The sequence below is a fragment of the Vanellus vanellus genome (genome assembly GCF_965231255.1).
Source record: "Vanellus vanellus genome assembly, chromosome: 8".
In the NCBI taxonomy this organism is placed as follows: Eukaryota; Metazoa; Chordata; class Aves; order Charadriiformes; family Charadriidae; genus Vanellus; species Vanellus vanellus.
The window spans coordinates 29,571,664-29,590,697 of NC_138913.1; the positions used below are offsets into that span (position 1 = coordinate 29,571,664).

General features: G+C 49.2%; 2 protein-coding genes across 2 annotated transcripts in view; both read right to left on the reverse strand.

The window, feature by feature from the left end:
* Positions 1-3,173: 3,173 nt before the first annotated feature.
* On the reverse strand, positions 3,174-5,491 carry LOC309675056 (aquaporin-12-like; the record flags this gene model as incomplete). Its single annotated transcript, XM_082487259.1, has 3 exons — positions 3,174-3,355; positions 4,233-4,349; positions 4,885-5,491. The coding sequence occupies 3 exons, from the start codon at positions 5,489-5,491 to the stop codon at positions 3,174-3,176; spliced, it is 906 nt and encodes a 301-aa protein (XP_082343385.1).
* A 9,374-nt stretch (positions 5,492-14,865) lies between these two features.
* PAK2 (p21 (RAC1) activated kinase 2) overlaps positions 14,866-19,034 on the reverse strand; it is a 42,814-nt gene continuing 38,645 nt past the window's right edge. Inside the window, exons 13-15 of the mRNA XM_082486956.1 lie at positions 16,257-16,453; positions 15,572-15,709; positions 14,866-15,048 (exon numbers count right to left, since the gene is read on the reverse strand). Coding sequence (XP_082343082.1) covers positions 14,962-15,048; positions 15,572-15,709; positions 16,257-16,453 — 422 coding nt within the window. The 3' untranslated portion in view covers positions 14,866-14,961. The remainder of the gene's footprint in view (positions 15,049-15,571; positions 15,710-16,256; positions 16,454-19,034) is intronic.

The window sequence follows — 19,034 nt, forward strand, 5'->3', positions numbered from 1 at the left end:
GCCTCCTCGCCCCCCTCCAGGCATCGTTCTCCAGCTGCCTGTGCTGAGGACCACAAGGCGCTCCCCTCCTGGGCTTGGGGGATGCTTCTCCCCCAGGGGGGGCCAGGCAGGCTGGAACGCTGCTGCCCATGAGAGCCGCTGGCCACCTTTGTCTTGTGCAGGACCACACACAAGCTCTTTGGGTGCTACAAGCTGCCATCGCTGCGGAGCAGGACAGGCTGTGACAGGGAGGGTCCCAGGGGCTCGACACAACACGATGCTTCCAGGGTAGGTCCTCTCTGGCAGCCAAAGCCTTGGAGGAGGCGATGTGGGGCTTGGCGCTGCCTAGCACCGACTTCAGCAGCGAGGAGGACAACCAGGAGGGCAGCCCGAGTCCTCAGCGCCGCGCTGGGTACTGCAGGTAGATGGGTTCCAGCTGGGAACCGCGTCACCGCCCTCCCACCAGCCAGAGCCTGCGACAGCGCGGGGTCAAGCTGTAAATCAGAGGGGTAGAGCTTGATTTGCAGCTTGGGAACAAGTCAGTCTGTTCAGCTGCGGCTCTCCTCCGCTGCGCCTTAACGCTACCATGCTGGAAAAGCAGCCTCTTAATTAAAAATAACAATATTCGCCGTCCCCCTTAATTATGTCAGTGTGCCCAGTAGACAACCTCCCCAGCAGTCCAAGAAACAGACCTCAAATAATGAAAAATGACCTCAAGTAATGAAAAAAAAAAAAAAAGACCCAAAGAAAAAAAAAAATCAACTTTTTTTTTTTTTTATCTCGACTCTGTGGTTATACACGTGTCCTTCGGGTGCTGCGCTCATACGCTGCATGTACAGGACTGGCTCCTACCCCAGAGCTGACGCTGACACTACGGTGTCAGACGGTGAGTTAAATACCCACCAGGGCCGAGAGCAGTCTCGTGAGCATCTCCGCAGGCGGGCGTCCTAGCCCAGCCTTGGAGCGGCTGTAGGAACATTCGACGCTCCGCCTGGGGAAAAAAAAAATAAATACCACGAGAAGGGGTTGCGGTGGGCAACCTCACTTTTCACATCCTACGCTTATCCTCAAATCAAAAGCAGAGCCAGCGGATCAGTTTGGATAAACAGAGGCCCCAGCTGAGGGTTTTCGGCATGATTTCCAAACCAAAAGAGGCTCACAAAAAAATTGCTGGGGGATCCGAGCGTCCCAGGCTCTCCCTTGGCCGGCCACGCAGAGCCTCTGAGGTTTTGGTTTCCACCCAAAGGTGCCCCATCTCCTGCTCACAGTTTAACCAGGATATAACCCAGACTGCGTTCCCACCGCCCTTCCCCTGCAAGGGACCAGGCACGAGCCAGGCGCGATGCCAGGACATGGCTTTTTTGGGGGAATTAGCTTTTTTTTTGAGGTTTTTGAGGCATTGTTTGTTCCATAAAGTTTCACCCCTGAGGCATGGCCACGTATCGCTGCGTCGCTCCCTTCCCTCATTTCTCCTGTTGGGATGTGGCGTGGTCTTGTGGTTTGCGGAGGTCCAGCTCACCCTCCGGGTGGTCTCTGCGTCTCCCCAGAGGGCAACCCCACATGGCAGCAAGGGAAGCGGGCAGCCCACGGGAAGCATAGGCAAGGGCATCCCCCAAAAATCCCACAGGGGACACTGGGGATACAGGGAGGAGCAGGGCTGGTCCCCAGGGCAGGGAGGATTGCATCTCCAGGTACCAAACCTGCATCTGACACATTCCCTCGGGATTTTAATTGGGTACCACTTCCTTATGTGCCGTTTGCAACTCAGTAAGTAGGAGCAGATCTTCCCCGCTCCGGCTCCAGCCGAGGTGATGCAGGGCGGGGACACTTGTACAACCGGAGCATCCCATGAGAAGCACAGCCTGTCTCGGAGCACACACCCCACGATTGCTCTGAAAAGCTGTAGCGCATCAAGAATATATTCCGCTCAGGAATTTTCCACCCAGAGAGATCCTGCAAAATTGAGTATTTGCTGCAAAATGCAGCTCCGTATCCAGCCCTGCTCCAGGGATGCTGCGGGTGGGATTGCCCCAGCCCCTGCTCTTCCCCATGGAGAGACCCCCCAGGGCGCAGCACCCACGGGGCACCCCGGCATTGCCTTGGGGAGCCCTGTTCACCCTTATGAGGCGTTTCCACCCAAAATTACCCCCCTTCCAGAGCAGGCGGCAGGCAGGGCAGAGTCGGTTCGGACATCGCCACAGCTTCTCCCATTTTCGGGGATCAGATGGGCTGATTTCCCCCCACCACAGAGCTCGCAGGAACGACATCACTCACCTAAATGCCAATCACAACATGTATTTTTATTATTATTTCCACCAACCGTAATTTTATCTTTAGGAATATTTCACATAGAAGTGGAGAGGAGCCCGGGGATGCACTTGCTCACCCCCACTGGCTGCCTACCGGCTGCCTGAGTCTCGTTTTTTTTTAATCCCAGACACTCTGTGCACCGTTTCTGGATGCTTTACAGCACAGGACACCCAGGCTAAGCACCGCGTCCGCAGCGGAGCAGGGTCTCCTGCGGCCAACGAAATCCCTTTGCCCTGGAGCATTTTTAATCCCTCTCCAAGAACCGCCAGGTTCAGCTTGAGCTGGATCTCGGTTTAACTCAAAGAACACCAATTTTTGACCAATATTCATTTAGTAACTGGAAAGATCAAAGCCTGCTTCCTCCTCATCCCTAGTTTCCAAGGCGGTGACTGGTTTACGCTTTTTATGGCTGCAAGAGACCCAGTCGGATTATTTCAAGCGTTGCGCGGTGCAATAACCTGGGAGTTGCTCAAGCCGACCCACGTAATAGCCCCGACTTTCTGTAAGCTTCCTGGCAATACAAGGCAATCAGCAATTTATGCAAAAGTATTAGGTTGGGGTTGGGTTTTTTCCCCCTGACCGAGCTAGCGATGCAGGCTTGATACGTTTTTGGGCTCTCCAGGGAGACTTTCAGAGCTATTCCCAAAGGAGTTCAGGGATTCAGACATCCCACGAGGCCAGTTTGGCTGATTCCTTTGAGATGCTTTAAAAAAAAAAAAAAAAAAATATATATATATATATAAAAAAACCTCTCTCTCACCATGCGGTAAGGACTGAATGGGCAGGATGGATGCTGGGTGGGAGAAGCAGCAAAATCCTCCACGTCAGGAAAGCCGCTCCCAGGAGAGGGGCCGCAGGGAAGCCCTTTGCCCCCGGTCCGTGGCTCAGGCACGAGGCTCCGAGTTGCTCTTCTCCCCTTTCCTCTTCCGACGCGGTTCGTCACCCTCCACGGGCGCCGCCACCCTCGCCTTGGGGATCTTGTATTTGCTCTTCGTGCTGTAGAGGAGGTTTTTCTGGAAGAGCCGCGGGACGTTGCCTTGGTACAGCAGGAGGGCAGCGAGCATCCCTGAAACAAGAGCACGGACCCCTTGCATGGGCTGCGCCGAGCATCTCCACAGCTGAGAAGTGATTTTTCAGACCCTTGCCACAACCTTCCTCGTGACCAAAATGTAGCTCAGCACCACTGACGTCCTCACTGACAGTATCTAAAAGAACCTTGCTATACTATTTTAAGAAGAATTTAACTATTGTGTCCTTAATGTAATAGTGAGGCTCGTTTTGACCCAAAAGGGCCATAAATCACACCAGCAGTCTCCTTTCCCCGCTCTCAGCATTCAGGGCAGCACATGTCCAGCTCCCCACGGTCATCCTGAAGCTGCGGACGACCCCAATAGCATAGCTCAGCCTATCGTTGCCCTAAAACATCTTTGCTTCGTCTCCCCCAAACTTTGGCCTCGGGCAGAGTTTTGCCTATGTCCCACACCGAAACTGGATTTAGAAAAATGGATAGCAAAGGGATAAGTGACAGGGAAGGGGGACAGAAAAGGACACTTGCCACTGGCACCGCGCAAGTTGAGCCCTTTGCCAGGCACGGTTTGCGTTACGCCCAGCGTTTCGGCCTTGCCCATGTGATAGGATGAGGGGGAATGGCTTCAAACTGGAAGAGGGGAGATTTAGATGAGATATCAGGAAGAAATTTTTCCCTGTGAGGGCGATGAGCCCCTGGCACAGGTTGCCCAGAGAAGCTGTGGCTGCCCCAACCCTGGAGGTGTTCAAGGCCAGGTTGGACAGGGCTTGGAGCAACCTGGGCTGGTGGGAGGTGTCCCTGCCCAGGGCAGGGGGGTGGAACTAGAGGATCTTCAAGGTCCCTTCCAACCCAAACCATTCTATGATTGCCCCCCATCTCATCCCCCGTTCCCCGGTACCTCCCGGGCAGATCTCACCTGTGAGGGGCCCCAGCCAGTAAACCTGGACGTAGTCCCAAAAGCTGTTCCCCGAGCAGTGGAAGGTGGTGACGGTGGCCAGGGCAGGGTTGAAGAAAGCTCCCGTGAACGGTTCAGCTGTGTGGGAAGAAAAGCATGGCCATCAGTCTCGTTTGCATCCTTGGAAAGACAGACAAAGAGCTGGACCAGGAGACCTACGACCCCTCCTGCCTGCCGGGAGCATCTCTGCTGCTGCCCACCTCCCGCAGCAGCATCTCTCGGACTGTGTAACAACAGCACACGGGGAAATCCCACCCGTGTCACCCCAAGCTTTGCTGGAAGCAGAAGAGCTCCGCAAGGGACCAAGGGCTTGTGTTTGGGGACGTTCAAGGAAAGTGCTCCCAGTTTGGGGGCAAGCTATCCTAAATAGCCTAGATATCCTTAGATAACCTATATCTAGGCATACATTAGATATCTTTGGATATTTATGCCGAGATACCCTAAGCTGCTGTCTTCATCCCAAAATGAATATTCCCCAAAATACAAAAAAAACAAATGTCTCGCTAATCGTTACCCCTCAAGTCCTGGATGATGAAAAAGGGACTGTTAAATCCCCACAAATAAGGTATTTTTTTCTAAATGGCTTAAAAAAAGAAATGCTGGTGCTGCTCACCTGTGTAGGTCATGAAGGTGACAGTCGCCGCCAGCGCAGGGACCCGGTAGATCAGGTGACTCTGGCGCAACTTGAGAAGGACAAGGTGGAAGAGGAAAGAGCAGATGCCTTCCACAAAGGCAGCGTGGTGCAGGGACGTGCGGATGGAGGAGCTGCACTCGGACGCTATCAGGTTCTGGATGAGGTGGAAATGCGTCAGCTCCCAAGACCAGTAGAGCTTGGTGACAGCCCAGCCCATCCCCATGCCCGCACCCTGGGCCAGCAGCTTGGCAGCAGTTGCGGCGAGGTTGGACTCGAGGAGCAGGAACTCCTGGAGGGAGACAACCGGGTTGGCGGATGCTCCATCGAAAGAGGCGCCGTGAAGAGCAAAGAGGAGGAAGAGCAGAGTCAGGACCACATCTGGGCCAAAGCCGCCACCCCACGGGCCGATCTCCAACAGCATCCTCAGCTCCAGGCAGCTCGTGCACAACTGTAACGAGCCAGCGAGTTCTCTGGCAAGGCAGCCGTACGCTCCGGGAGACAGAAGCCTCTTGGAAAGCCGTCTGAGCGCCTGGCACACCCCAACAACCAGGAAAAAAAAAGCAATGGAGACATTCAGGCCAGCCATAGCGAAGTCCGTGCTGATGGGACAGTCAGGAAGGAGTGGAGAAAGCTTCTGCACCTCCTCCTTATGAAGCCGTGTAGAAGCAAACGTGGCGCAGCCCGAGAGGCTTGGGAAACACCACAGGTGCTGGCCTCTCCTTTGCGGGACAATGCCGGCTGCCACAGGGAGCTGACGGACTCGCCTGTAGCTGGATCAGCCCACAGCTTGTCCCAGCAAGCAGGTCCCGGTGTTATCTCCACCACCCCATCGCTCAGCCTCCAACCCCCAGCAGTCACATCTCCCTGGAGCGGTTCAGGTCTTCCAGGAGCAAAACCCATTTTGTTTCTGCTTGTCACCATAAAACACAACCTACTGCCCCAATCCCAAAGCCTGGGATGGGAGAGAACTCAGAAAGCTGGCAACCTGTGCAAGGAGTTCACGTTTCTCCAGGGCAGAGCCACTCTGAGCCACAGCAAAGTCCGGCTCTGGCCAGTTTGAAAGCCTGGCTTGCTTACTGCTTCCTACCCTTGTCTTGAGGAAGACCTCACCTCGTTTGTTGGTGGCACTAATCGCCCGTGCCGTTGGTCTGTATGCATATTGGAGACAGGATCTTTCCCAGCTCCACCAAAACCACTTCACAGCATCATCATTACCCACCTTCTGAAACCCATGCCATCTAAACACCTTTGGGTCAGACCTTTGAATACACGATGGGAGTTGACAGCAATTGTGACAAAATTTGCTGGGTGTGCTCCAGTGGTCGCATCCTCTGCCCCAGCTCCCACCAGGCCACTGGGGACCCCTGGACTCCCACTGCTGGGCTCTGCGGGAATAAAGGGGACGGTGAGCGATAGAAAGCACAGGAGCAGTGCAGACCACGGCAGGAAGGGTGGGATGGGGTGGATAATGTCCCATTATCAGGGACTCGTGATTAACAGAGCATAAACTATTCATTAGGTGTCTTCTGGGTCACTTCCCTGCTCCACAGGAGAAATTACCCCACCCTGAGCTCACGTTTCCTATCTCTAGAGTGGGAAGAGCATCTCCTTCATCGCCGGCATACCACAGGGATAAACGTGCCCAGGGCGTGCTCTGCTATCATGGGGACAAGCGGTGGGACGTACCCCGAAACAGCTGCTGGGCATGGGGGCCGCTGGGCTGGGTACTCCATGCCCAGGGCAAAGCCCGGTCCTGTGCCCTCACGCACATTTTGGAGATGCTTGTGAAGGTCACGACCAGCCTCAGCATCTCCTCCTGTACCACTCCCCCTCCTTTCATCTTCATTCCCGGTCGTTGCCATCACCGAATGCCCGCCCGAGGGTGGTTTGAGGTAGGTAGCCCGTCCCTGGTGATCATAGCACACGGTGCTTGTTTCGGAGACCTTGGGAAGCCCAAGGAGAAGAGGGATCACCCTGCAACAGCCCATCGTCCAACCCTCCCCTCCTTCCCACCAGAACCGCCCTGTTTTGGTTGGCCTGCCTCGAAACTTATCACAATTTTACCATTTTTAACCCATTTCTCTCTCCAGAAGGCAAGACGAGTGCGCATCTTTTGCCTCAAATGAGCAGACGACCTCGCCTGAATGAAGGAAGATGAAACAGCCTTTAAAAGACTCAGAAAATTAATATTTTTGACCTTGTGAAAATTCACCTCTGGCAAAGTCTCGGTCAGACGAAACTACTCATCGCTGCAGAACCCCACAAAAACGTAACATCGCAATCCAATGAGTTCCATTCCATCTCCCCTACTTTGGGGTTTCTCAGACTCCCGTCTTTAGAAACAAAACCTTGCAAGGACCCAGCGACACCAGCCCAAACCGAGTCCCTGGAAGAGAACTGCTGGCTGATGGGACGCAGGAGACAGATGGGCAGTTTGCATGGAGGAACACCACAGATCTTCCCGTACCACGGCCCAAACCCTCCTCCCAGCATTTGAAACTTGGTTTCAACAGAGGGTTTTGATAGAGCAGACAAGAGCTTTCTCACGGGTCCCTTCTGAAGAGCATCTCCGGAGCTCCTTGTCTGGAAAGTACCTCCAGGGCTCCTCCTCTGGAGAGCATCTCAGCCATTGAGCAGAATTCATCCAAACAAAAAAAAAAAAGGGGGGGGGGGGGGGGGGGGGGTTAAGGCATTGCCCCATACAGTAATATTTCCAGTTCCTCTTGTAAGAGAAAGCTGCCACGTGCTAATGCCTACAAAGCAAGTGCGTTCTCATCCCCTTCCTCCAAACGCAGGTGTGACATGGAAAACGTTGCGAGACCCTTGGTAAACCTGGGGGGGGGGGGGGGGGGGGGGAAATCAAAATAAAATCCCAACACCTCTTCCTTCCCACAGGAACTGATTTTTCCCCGTCTTCTCAAGTGTTTTAAGAGCTGGGCCTTCGGAAGCGTGTTTCCAGAGGTCCTTAAAAACTGTTTCCCGTCCATCGCCTGTAATTATGCCCACGGCACATCCTGCAATTGTGGGACACTTAACCCAGGCTGGGGAGAGAAGCTGGAAGCTGGTGAATTAGGGGATTAAATAACACCAGACACACACGTGGCTCGTTTCCTCTCTCCCGTTAATGTGGACGCTGCACGCTCTGTCCTGGAGCACGGCTTAAGGCCGCCGCAAAGGCAAAACCCCTTCAAGAGTCCCCACGGCTTTGCATGGCTGCTCTTCTAGAAACAAAACTGTCTTAAAAATTCAGTCACCTGCACCGAAAACCGCTTTTCTGCGGCTGGAACAGTGCCCTTTCTAAACCAAATTAGCTTTCAGGGATGTCAAGAACTACAACGGCTTAAAATGCAGGATTTTAAATGGGTTTGGGGTTTGTTTTTAGCCAGGGGGTAGGAACAAGCCGGCATTCCCACGGTTAAGTAAAATAAAACGGTCCAAAACCACTGGAGGGTAACAACAGCTGAACAACCTCTCCCCCAGCACACTATTTTCACCTACAAAGAGGTAATAGCTACAGCTGGATATAGTTGTAAGGTTATTTAAGGAGAGTTTGGCTGGGCAAGGGGGGGTGGATAAGAGCTTTCCAAGAGCAGCCACCCGTTATCAGCTGCTGCGACAAGGCAGCAGAAAGCCGGCAGCAGGTTTCCTCCCACAGGCAGCCAGATGAAACGGGCTCAAGGAGAGCCACGGGTTAATTGGGCTTCGTGAAAAGACCTGAATCTTTAAAACAAGCATTCACAGGGAGGAAAAAATAACAAACATGGATCGTCCTTGGCTCTAAAAACCTTGAATTCAAGGGAGAGGTCGGTCCCTAGGAAGATTCCCCCTCCACAACATCCCATGGAGATGCGTCTTCTCCGCTGATCTGCAGCTATAGCGAGCTAGATTCCTTCCACACAAGCCCTTCAGAAAACACCAAAAACTTGAGTCTGTGCATTGAGACACAACTGTGCGTTGAGACATGTCAAGACGCACGTTCCAGTCCCAGCCTCCTCTCTACTGACTCAACACATCTTCTCCAAAGCCAAAGTCTGGTGGCCTTTTAGTTTCCTAAAGAGAATGAGCAATCATTAACTTCCCAGTGGGCAAATCCTGTTAAAAAGAAAAAGAAAAAAGCAAAGCCCATCAGTCCCTACAGGCCGTTTCAATGATCAGCTCAATAGGTAAATGGGTCTTGAAATGGAGAAGATATTCCCCCTGCAGACACTGGCTGGCAGACAGGGACGGGAAAAAGCAGGATCACCGTTGGGACAGGGGAACGACAGCAGGAGAAGCTGCATCAGCAGTGCCCTTCTCCCTCAGAAGAGGCGGCAGATGGAGAAATTCCAGGCAGAAATTCACCGTTCTTGCTTGTCGCTATTTTCCCCCCCTCAAGAAAAATAAAATAAGGAAAAAATTAAAAACCCTTCCTTAGGCTGGAGTTCAAAGTAGGGGAAAAAAGCTCTTGGAAAAACCTGCTTCCTCCACACATCTGGAGAACACCATCAAGAATTTAGCGGAGCTCAGCAGTTTCACATACCTTTCTCACATGACTGAGGATGGCTATTTTCATGAAAAACAATCTCCAGAGCAAAAAGCAAGTTATAAAAATAGGGAAAAAAAAAAAACCCCGCAGCTGTACAAATCCCCGGGAGCAGGCACTGGCAGACAACTGCTCTCCTCGGACGTAAATCGCGCTGAAAGCCAAGGCTTTTCTTCAGGCACCACTGCAAAAACATTAATTAGAGATGAAGATCCTCAGTTTTCAGCCATCCCGGGTTTTAACCGGTTTGTTGCTGGCGCAGTCGAAAGAACTGCGCTTGGCTTTGCGGCGAACTCACTGCAACCAAACAGCAGCCCCGGAAGGGAGAAATCACTGCCCCCGATTTTACCGTCTTGCAGAACAATGCAACAAATGCCCCAATCTTGGGGGTGGGGGGTGGAAGAAAAAAAAATAAAGGGATCCAAAAAGATAGGGCTGGGTTTTAGTCCAGGCCGGGTAGATGCGAGGGATGAGCAAGTTCATGCAAGAATTGATAGGATTTTTCGAGCAAGGACTAGCCACTTTCCACCGGCGGAAAGCACATCCAGCCAGAGCCCTGCTCGCCTTCGAGCAGCACGAGCACCCATCGTCAGATAACCAGCGAGTTCCACCAAGCACCTTCCCCCTCCTCTTGCCAACTATTTCCCCCCCCACCCCCATCAATTAAATGCAAAAATCACTTAAATGCAGCATTAGAGATCATCGGTTTAAATGCATAAAGGGTCAATTATATATAAAGACAAAGATACTACAACAAATTAATTAACCTGAAGAGACAGTGCTTTGTGCAAAACAACATTCTCATGTCTGGTTGAAAAGGCTTCTGAAGACGAGTGGTTTCTTCATTTCCCTTTGTCAGTGGTATGAGCAAAGCTTGTACAACATGCAAGAAAGGGGAAGAGAGCATTTCCCAACAACAGATGGGAAACACGCGACACGGTGAGTCCTCGACATTCGCAACCGAGATGGAAACTTGATCTGGATTTCAACTGGACCGCTCTCAACCCCAAAGTAAATTCATTTACACGTCCCATTTTTTTTAGTTAGGCTGCCACTCCACCACGCCACGCCATTTCTGTACGTTTCCATGAAAAACACGAGCGAATCTCCGCAGCTTCCCAACAGGCACCATCCATCTCATCCCCAGTCCGAGGCGAGCTGGTGACGCCCGGCGTCCTCGCCCTGTTCGGCTCTGCCGGTCAAACGCTGCTCTGCGGGGACGGCGCAGAACCGGGAGCAGCGGCTTCCAAGCAGGCACCAGGACAGCTCGTTCCCCACATCTCCTGTGCCATAATGTTTCTATACAGGATACCGGATGATATTCACGGTGCAAAATAAAGCAGTCTCGTTCGGAATAGTTACTGGAACATCATCCTATTGCCACGATCGCAGTTTACTGGCCCATCAGTCCCACCCCAGTCACTACCAAAAGGCTACCTTACAGCAAACGAGTGGTGGAAGACGCGACTCTAACGAACTAGGCTGGGCTTGGCTTTGCTCCCTTTGCAAGAAGAGCAAGGGATGTCTCTTCCACGGCGGCCGAGAAGGGTGTTTCAGAGCCGCTCTCCTCCCATCGGTGATCCGGAGCATTTTGCAGGAGGCATTACCCTCTGCCAGCAGCGCGCGGCAGCAAGGAAAGTTTGCAGTTATCACCAGGCTGGTACAGACACTGATGAGTAATCGAATTTTAAAAGAAACAAGACAGGCTAGTTTAGCATAAAACGGTATCCATCATAATTAAAGCATTCGTAAGAAGCTTAATTACAAACAAATACATTCTGATAATCTCCTTAAGACATCTAAATGTGTATTCTTTTCAGCTACGCTTGTCTTGGAAGGTATAAACTCGTGACAGGGAAGGGGGGGGAAAAACCAAATGTTTTTTTAAAAGTTTATTTCTAGCCCTGAAAGAACAGTTATTAAACAAAGTCAACAAATACAGTAGTTAATATTGCAGTAACATTTAAATAACATAATGGGATTAAATTACACAAAAGGCAACATTAAAATCTGAAGACAGTTAAAAATAAAAATAAAAAGAAAGCTTGCACCTACTTCCATTTCCATTGACAGCGTGAGGAACAGAGGGAAAAACCCAGAGACATTGACCTATTCCACTCTAACTGGAGAGACCCTGACGATGCTCCTTGCTCGCTCCCTCCCCAGCCACAACTTTCACACCTCCCTCCACCACAGAGCTGGGAGGGGGGAAGCCTACAATAAGCCTCGTTAACACCCAAGGCAGGTCAAAGCGCACATTCCCAGCTCCGTGGCTGCTTTTAATGAAAGAGTCTGGTTTATTCCATGATAACGAGAAAATCCCAGGAGTCGCCCATTCCCTGCGCACTTGCAGCTCAGCCGTAAGCTGCCCAGGTCTGTGTACCCCACTGTATGGTACGCTCAGGGGTATCCCACGCGTATTGGGTTAGAATCTGACTCGGGATCTTATGCTGGCACCCAAAAGAGAGCAAATCCCAGCACTGTCAGATGCAATCCTTCCCTTACCATCATCTGCTCCAATGCCAGCTGCCCTAGTCATACAGCAGAGCCTTACGGACGCTAACCTGCTCCCAAAAAACACGGTTGGCATTTTTAAAATCTTGCAGACGCATCCAGCTGACGTGGTTAGGAAAGCGATGCCTGAGCCGCTAAGACACAAAAAGCACAGCACGGCAACCTTCTCCCGGCTCTCCTCCCCCACCAGCTCCATCTCCGGCCCCGATTTCTGGCAGCAGGGGTAGGGGTGAGAAACCTCACCACCGAACAATAAAACTGCCGCGTGAGGAAAGGGGAGATGTGGCCACTTCTCAGCTTCAGAGCTAAACACCGTTCCAGGTCACCCAGCAAGTGCCGAGATATGGTTTTGGTAACTTCTGGTTGGGCCAAGTTTTGTGTGCTACGACGGCTGAAAGTTTGGAAATCATCTCCTAAAGTAGACTAAACTGGACAAATTTTCTAACGCATTTTTTAAACCGTTCTCATTCATCAATAAAAGTGAACTAATAAGTTAAAATTACTTATGATTTCTTGGTTTTCTATTTAAAAAAAAAAAAAACAAAACCAACCCTAAATTTATTGCAAGTGACCTTACTGTCTAGATTGTGCCATAAAAAAAAAAAAAAAAAAAAAAGAAGAAAGAAAAGCTCCCAGTTTAAGTCTGGCACAAGGAGTTTCACAAAGCCCATTGCCAGCAACGGACAAAGAGGGAATCATTGGTACGACAGGTTATTTTTTCACTGCCAAACCTTCTCGCTACTTCATTTGACCAGGGAGCCAGACGCGCTCAAACCAGGGAATGGCTACCACACGGTGTTAAGAGCATCCACGGCTCGTAACACATTTTGCCTGGGAAATGCATCTAGATTCACTTGCCTGGAATGAGACACTTCCTTAAATTTAAAAACCATACCTATTCCTACGCTTACAGCTCGAGGGATTTATTCCTTTGATGGAGCAGTTAACATAATTGATCCAATGTCAATTTTTACCATCGCGCCAGAGCAGAAGGCAAGCTGACCTGTGATACCGCCAAGGCATCTTGTTGGTACCACACTATTTCCTGGAAGCTCCTGAGTCGCAGCAGAGGCTGTGAGACCCTCGCTCCGCTTCCCCTCCATCATCACCACAAACAGCCGCCGCTGGTCCGGCCGGCCGGCCGCTCTCAGCTGGAAGTTGGTTTTGTCATACTTTGGCCACCAGTCCCCAAAACATAATCGTCTCTATCGCTATACAAATACCAAAATTATCTGAAAATGATGCCTATCTTCTGCTAGCAACGTTTGTAAAAGTGTGCAAATAATTTTTATTCAGGGTCCTCCGTCCATACCCAGCCATAACCTTATCCGTCCCAGGTCCTGCCCCGCTGGGAATGCAGTAAAATCCCACTAAAGGAGTAACAGTTATTCTTTCACCAAATCGTTTGGCACATTGTAACTACAGTTGGCTCTTCGTTAAACTGTCAGGGAAGTTGAAATGCATAGACTAGAAGCAGCACAGGCTCTTCTACACTTGCCCCTGGTAACACCCCAAGAACTCAACCGCTCAAGTTTGCTCAATGTCCTTCAGAGGGAGGCACTTTTTTTTTTTTTTTTTTTTGCATTGAATGTTTGACATCAGCCATTCCAGCTGGTACAATGTCTTTAGCGAGAAAGGATCGGTGGGAGTCCCTCCGCACGTCTCCTCAGCTTTGAACCAGCCAGTCAAATAAGCCCCACGGACGTCTGACGGCACTGTTCTCCCCTCTCAGCTTTCCTCTTCTCAGAACAGCGCTTTGGCATTTCCAGGTGTTCATAATCTTCTGTTTGAATCGTATTTAAAAAAAATCCTGTATCTTCAGTGTCCTCAGATGTGATTATTTGTTCTTCTGATTTCATTAGTACAAATGGAGCACATACAAAACTGGAAAAAATAGCTCTAATACTTAAACTCTGACAACTCCATAGGTTGATGCATTATTTGCTTGGGGGGGAAAAAAAAAAAATTACAACATATACAAAAACGTATTTGATACAAAGAAGGGAAACGTAAAATAAAAAAGTCAAAGGCACCAGCATAACTTCCAAAGCCCAAGTCAGAGCACAGATACGATACATGTTTTTGAACCACCCAGCGCACCGAGCACGTTATCCCTTAAGCTTCTGGCCAGCAAGTCTAACAGGGAAAAAAGAGCAGACAGGAAGACAGCTGGAATTTTTTTTCTTGCCCTGACTATAGCTGATCGTTTGATCATAAATAAAGTATCTGACCCCTACCTACATATCCATACACCGACATCCAAAGACTTGACCGATCGCTAAGTTTCTACAAAGAGGCCACATCTTTGATTAAAAGTCCACAGAGCACAGGCCTATGAGAAACAGCCAAATACTTCTCTTCCCCCTCTCTCCACATTCATCTTAAAAAGCAAAACACCCCTCAACACGTTACGGTTTCTTAAGAAGCCAAGTTGTCAATTCTACAGTACAGCAACAGCTAATCCGTAAAAGAAACGAGGGGCAGGATGTACCTTCACATTTGTCACACTTGCCGTGAATCTGGTCGTATGGGAGCTTACTAGCGCGGTTTAAAAGTAAACAGGTAGAGGGGAGGAAGAGGAGAGTGAAAGAGATCAGCAGGTAAAATTAGTACTGCTCTCTGAAAGCTTGAATCTGTCATTCAAGTATTGAAAGTACCCAGAAGGGTACGATGAATGGGAGCTGTAAGAGCGAAGTCGTTAAAAACCCTTAAAACCCCCGGGCACAGTAAGTGGCATTTCTGGGCTGTCTGCAACAACAACAAAATCAAAAGAGGCCAGTAATTCAGTCCTCAATTCCTTCTGGACCCCAGGCGGGGATCGCTAGACTCACCACACAATTTATTTTGGGTGTCTTCCGGATGAGAGCTTCTTCCCTTTTGCAGACATTTCCCACCCCCCTCCCCCCAAAATCCCTTCCCTCCCCCCAAAAGTGTAACAGCTTCATATATTATAAAGATTTGTAAAATACAAACAAACAACAACAACAAAAAAAAAAAGGATGAAGGCTGTGGCAGTAATGTTAGCGGTTACTCTTCATTGCTTCTTTGGCTGCCAAGATCAGTGGCGTCAAGCTAGACAGAGGTTTGGCCAGTTTCAAGAAAGGATGCTGCCAGGAAGAGAGAAACACAGTAAATCAGTGAAAGACACAGTTTAAAAAGCCAGTAAAAGCCAAACATCTACACAGCCCTTTTCATCCCGATGTACGAAAAGCAACGCAAATGCTATCAATGCCCAGCTCCCGAAGGGACAGATCCAGAGCACCTCGAGCCTGATAATCAATTCCTCCTCACCCCAAAAGAGCCTTTCCTTTTCCAGTAATTCACTACACAGAGGTTTCCTGCTCAAACGTCTTCTCTCAGTGCCATTCTGCTCACTTCAATGGCTCCATTACAGTAAGTTTGCATATTGTTGGATGCGTTAGCAGTGGCAGGATGAAGATTACTGATGGAAAAACTTCAGCTTATATATTAACAATCTTTGATGACTGTAGCTCCTACCAACTGCTCTCCACTGAAGTCCTCAGAAGAAAACACTAAAAAGAGAGTGCCGGTCTACAGTGCGGTTTAATCACAGGCTGCCCTTACTCGTGGCTTCTGTATCTCAGACTGTGAGAAGCAGCTGATTCTCACCTGTAGCAATTCTTTGGCTGATCCTCTTTTCTCTACATCCATCTCCAAACATCGGTTCAAGAAATCCCGGAATATTGGGGACAGTTTCTCGGGGTTCTGCAGCTCTGGTGTGCCGTTAGTTGCTATCAAATATAAAGCCTGTAAAACGAGGAATATTGTATAACCAAGCCAAATCTTTAAAAGATGCCAAACTGACCTGCCTGGCGGCAATCCCTTAGTCTAGATGGGAAAGGGCCCTGCAGCCTACTTCTCTCCCCGAGGAGATGAAAAACTAAGAATGCCACAAGTCTACGCAGTTGTGACCTATTCTTGCTACTAGCAAAATAACATGCCAAATCTTTCGGCAACGGATCCTTACCTTGGCAAAGAAAACAACAGATTCTGACACAAGCAGCATTTTTCACAACCTAGTGGATTTCCTTTCCCTGAACTAGCACAGAAGACCGCGTTCCAAGTCCAATATTTTAATTACAATCATCTTTTAAACAGAAAAATTCAGGGTAGGGCTGACCAAACTCAAAGATGGCTGTCTTCCTTTTGGAGGAATTTTCTTCCACTGCTGAAGCTCTTTGCTTTTTTTTTCCTTTCCTTTCCTTTTTAATGTAGATACTGTCAATGAACAATTACTGAAACGCTCATATGGTAAATACCCGCAAACAGTTCTAGCCACATCTGGGCTTCTTACCCTCAGGGGGTTTTCGTTGAGGTACGGGGGTTCTCCTTCCACCATCTCAATAGCCATGATGCCCAGAGACCAGATATCCACTTTAGGACCGTATGCTTTCCGCGTGACCACTTCAGGAGCCATCCAGTAAGGAGTTCCAACCATAGTGCTGCGCTTGCTCTGCTCTGGGGTGATCTGAGCACAGAAACCAAAGTCGGCTGTAGGATAACAGAATTTTAAAAAGTTAAATTGGTGCACCCCAAGTAAGTGGGTTTCCTACAAGACTTCTCTGTTACTACACAGATATTTTACTCCTCCACGCTTGGGGGGTTTGGGGGATGTCTCCTTTTTTTCTCCTCCCTCCCCACTATATTCGCCGTAATACAAAATCCAACGTGCAAGATGGATACAAAACCTGAAGGTGTTTAAGCAGGGCAGATTTCCATGGAATGAAGATAGGGCTTTTTTGTCCTCTGGAAAAACAACACGAGTATCACCCTGTAGAAGAATGGTATTTTTGCCCAGTCTTCAAGATTCCTAGACTGGAAACAGCCCCCCCCCTCCCCCCAAAAAAAAAGCAATCAAGCAGAACACAGAAGGCAAGTGTTCTGTGCACGGCACATTATACAGCTTGATTTAGAAAACACAAATCCACAAACCACGGCTTCTGCCCTGCTAAACAGGTTTCATTTGTGCAGCTATCGAGTTCAACATTTCACAGCCATTTGCTCATCAAATACAGGTACTACAGCTGACAGAGACATGGAAACAAGGCTTCAGGTAAGTGAAGTGCTACCCCACTCAGCAGAAGGAACCTGGACAAACGAACCTTTCCACAAGGTAACTACCAAAGAGAACAACCACACTCAAGAAAACAAGAAAAGTCACCTATTCCTATAGCCTTCAGGTGCAGCAGCAATGCATGTTCCATCATGTTACTTTATCCAGCTGCAGCACTCCCACTTCCCAGGCATGTAAAGCATCAATAAGAACACAGTTAAGGCAGGAGACAGATATTACCTTATCATTGACACTAAGTTTGAAAGAGAAAGAGAGAGAGGGAGAGAAAGAGAGAGAACGTAAAATTTCGAGTCAATTTTGAAAGCGTTATGCCACGCAGTGCTGACAAAAGAGCCACGGTCACGAAAACGCTAAGTTGTACCGAGGACAATTTAACAAAGAACTGCCCCCACCCCAACTGTCAAGATGCTGCCTGGAAAAAAAAAAAAAAAAAAAAAAAAGAAAGAAAAAAGTCAAACCTATAGCAGCCACCAAAGCCAGCGCTTCTCACCCTTTATCAAGGGTGAGACATACTCAACTCAAAGCACAGCTTAATTCAGTGAACACACCCGAGAACCGGCAGCAGCGTATGGCTCCCGACCTACTAACGAGGCCTTCAGCACCATGCCACCAGCAAGGAGAGAGAAGACAGGCAAGACACAGAACCCCGCTTCACCAACCAGGAGTGTGTGTAGGTACGTAGTGGTGACAGGCAGAGTGGCATCTCTTACTTCTCCTGTCACCTCCCAGAAGCCACAATCCCCCAGAGAAGGGGAAGAGCTTGAAAACAAGGTGCAATCTTCTTCCATCCTCAACAACTGCTAGAAGCTCTATAATCACACAGCCAAAGAAAGGCTACTCTCAATGATGATTACAATACCTCCCCTTCATATAGGATGTTTTTACAGCTAGCTCCTGTTTTCTCCTGTCTCTCCTTCCTCCTCGTCTTTGCCCAATCTCCTGGGACCGACGCTTCTTTACATGGGCTGCTAACCCCGTCCTTTCACCACTCTGCTTTGCTTTGACAGCTCTTACGTTTTTGAGCCTTCTCCAGCTAACTCCTCTCAGCTATATCCTCTACTGTAACTATTCACTTATCTTCAGCCTCTGATTCCTCAGTTTGTGCACAAACACATCACTCCCCCTAAAAAAAAAAAATAAAAATTAAAACTTCCTATGCAAGCAAGCAGTGCATCCAACAACGCTGGTTGCTCGTAACCTTTTTTCACCCTCATTCTCAGAACCAATATGAGACTGCAAACCATCTAGGGAAAGGAATATTGCTAAGATACTTTTTCGTGGCATTTCAAATTGATACCCAACTGTAAAAACACCATCCCTTAACTCTTTGGTCGCTTTATGCTTTGCACGTTCCTACATATCAAGAAGTCAGATAACGCACCTCTCTCTTAACAGTCCTGACAGCTTCTTCACGTGCTTACACTTTTCTTTTTATTGTCACACACGTTTACACACACCAGAAACTGACTGTCTGTACACAAGTCCATGCATGCATAACAATTACCTGAAAAGCAAGTAGTTTCTTTTGTCATGTCATGATTATATTAATGAAAGCGTACAACACTTTCAGTCCAAGAAAAGGAGACCCAGAGCAGACTGCAATAGAAACCGTTAATAACGCACAATGTTCTTGTTAGCGGCCTTCTAATGGAAAGGGCAAAAAGATGAAAAGCACGTCATGACACCCTGAAGAGACCAACAAAGCAACTGCAGTTAGCTGCAGCTTTTCTCTCGCAATCATTCGCATCTTTGCTTCGCTGCGTGGTGCCAGTTACTTCCTATTTACCAACGTACTCATGTGGCAATGGGTTTGTTTCAACAGCCTTCCGCTCTAACGCACGCCTTCGCAGCCTTAGTCTTAGAGCCCTCAGAACGTCAATACCTGCTACCTGCGAGTTATACGTTTTATAACACAGAATGAATATTGACTCATAGTCAATAAAAATTCACCTCAAACTTCCCTGCCAACTCCCCTTCCGCCGATTTACACTCTCCAAG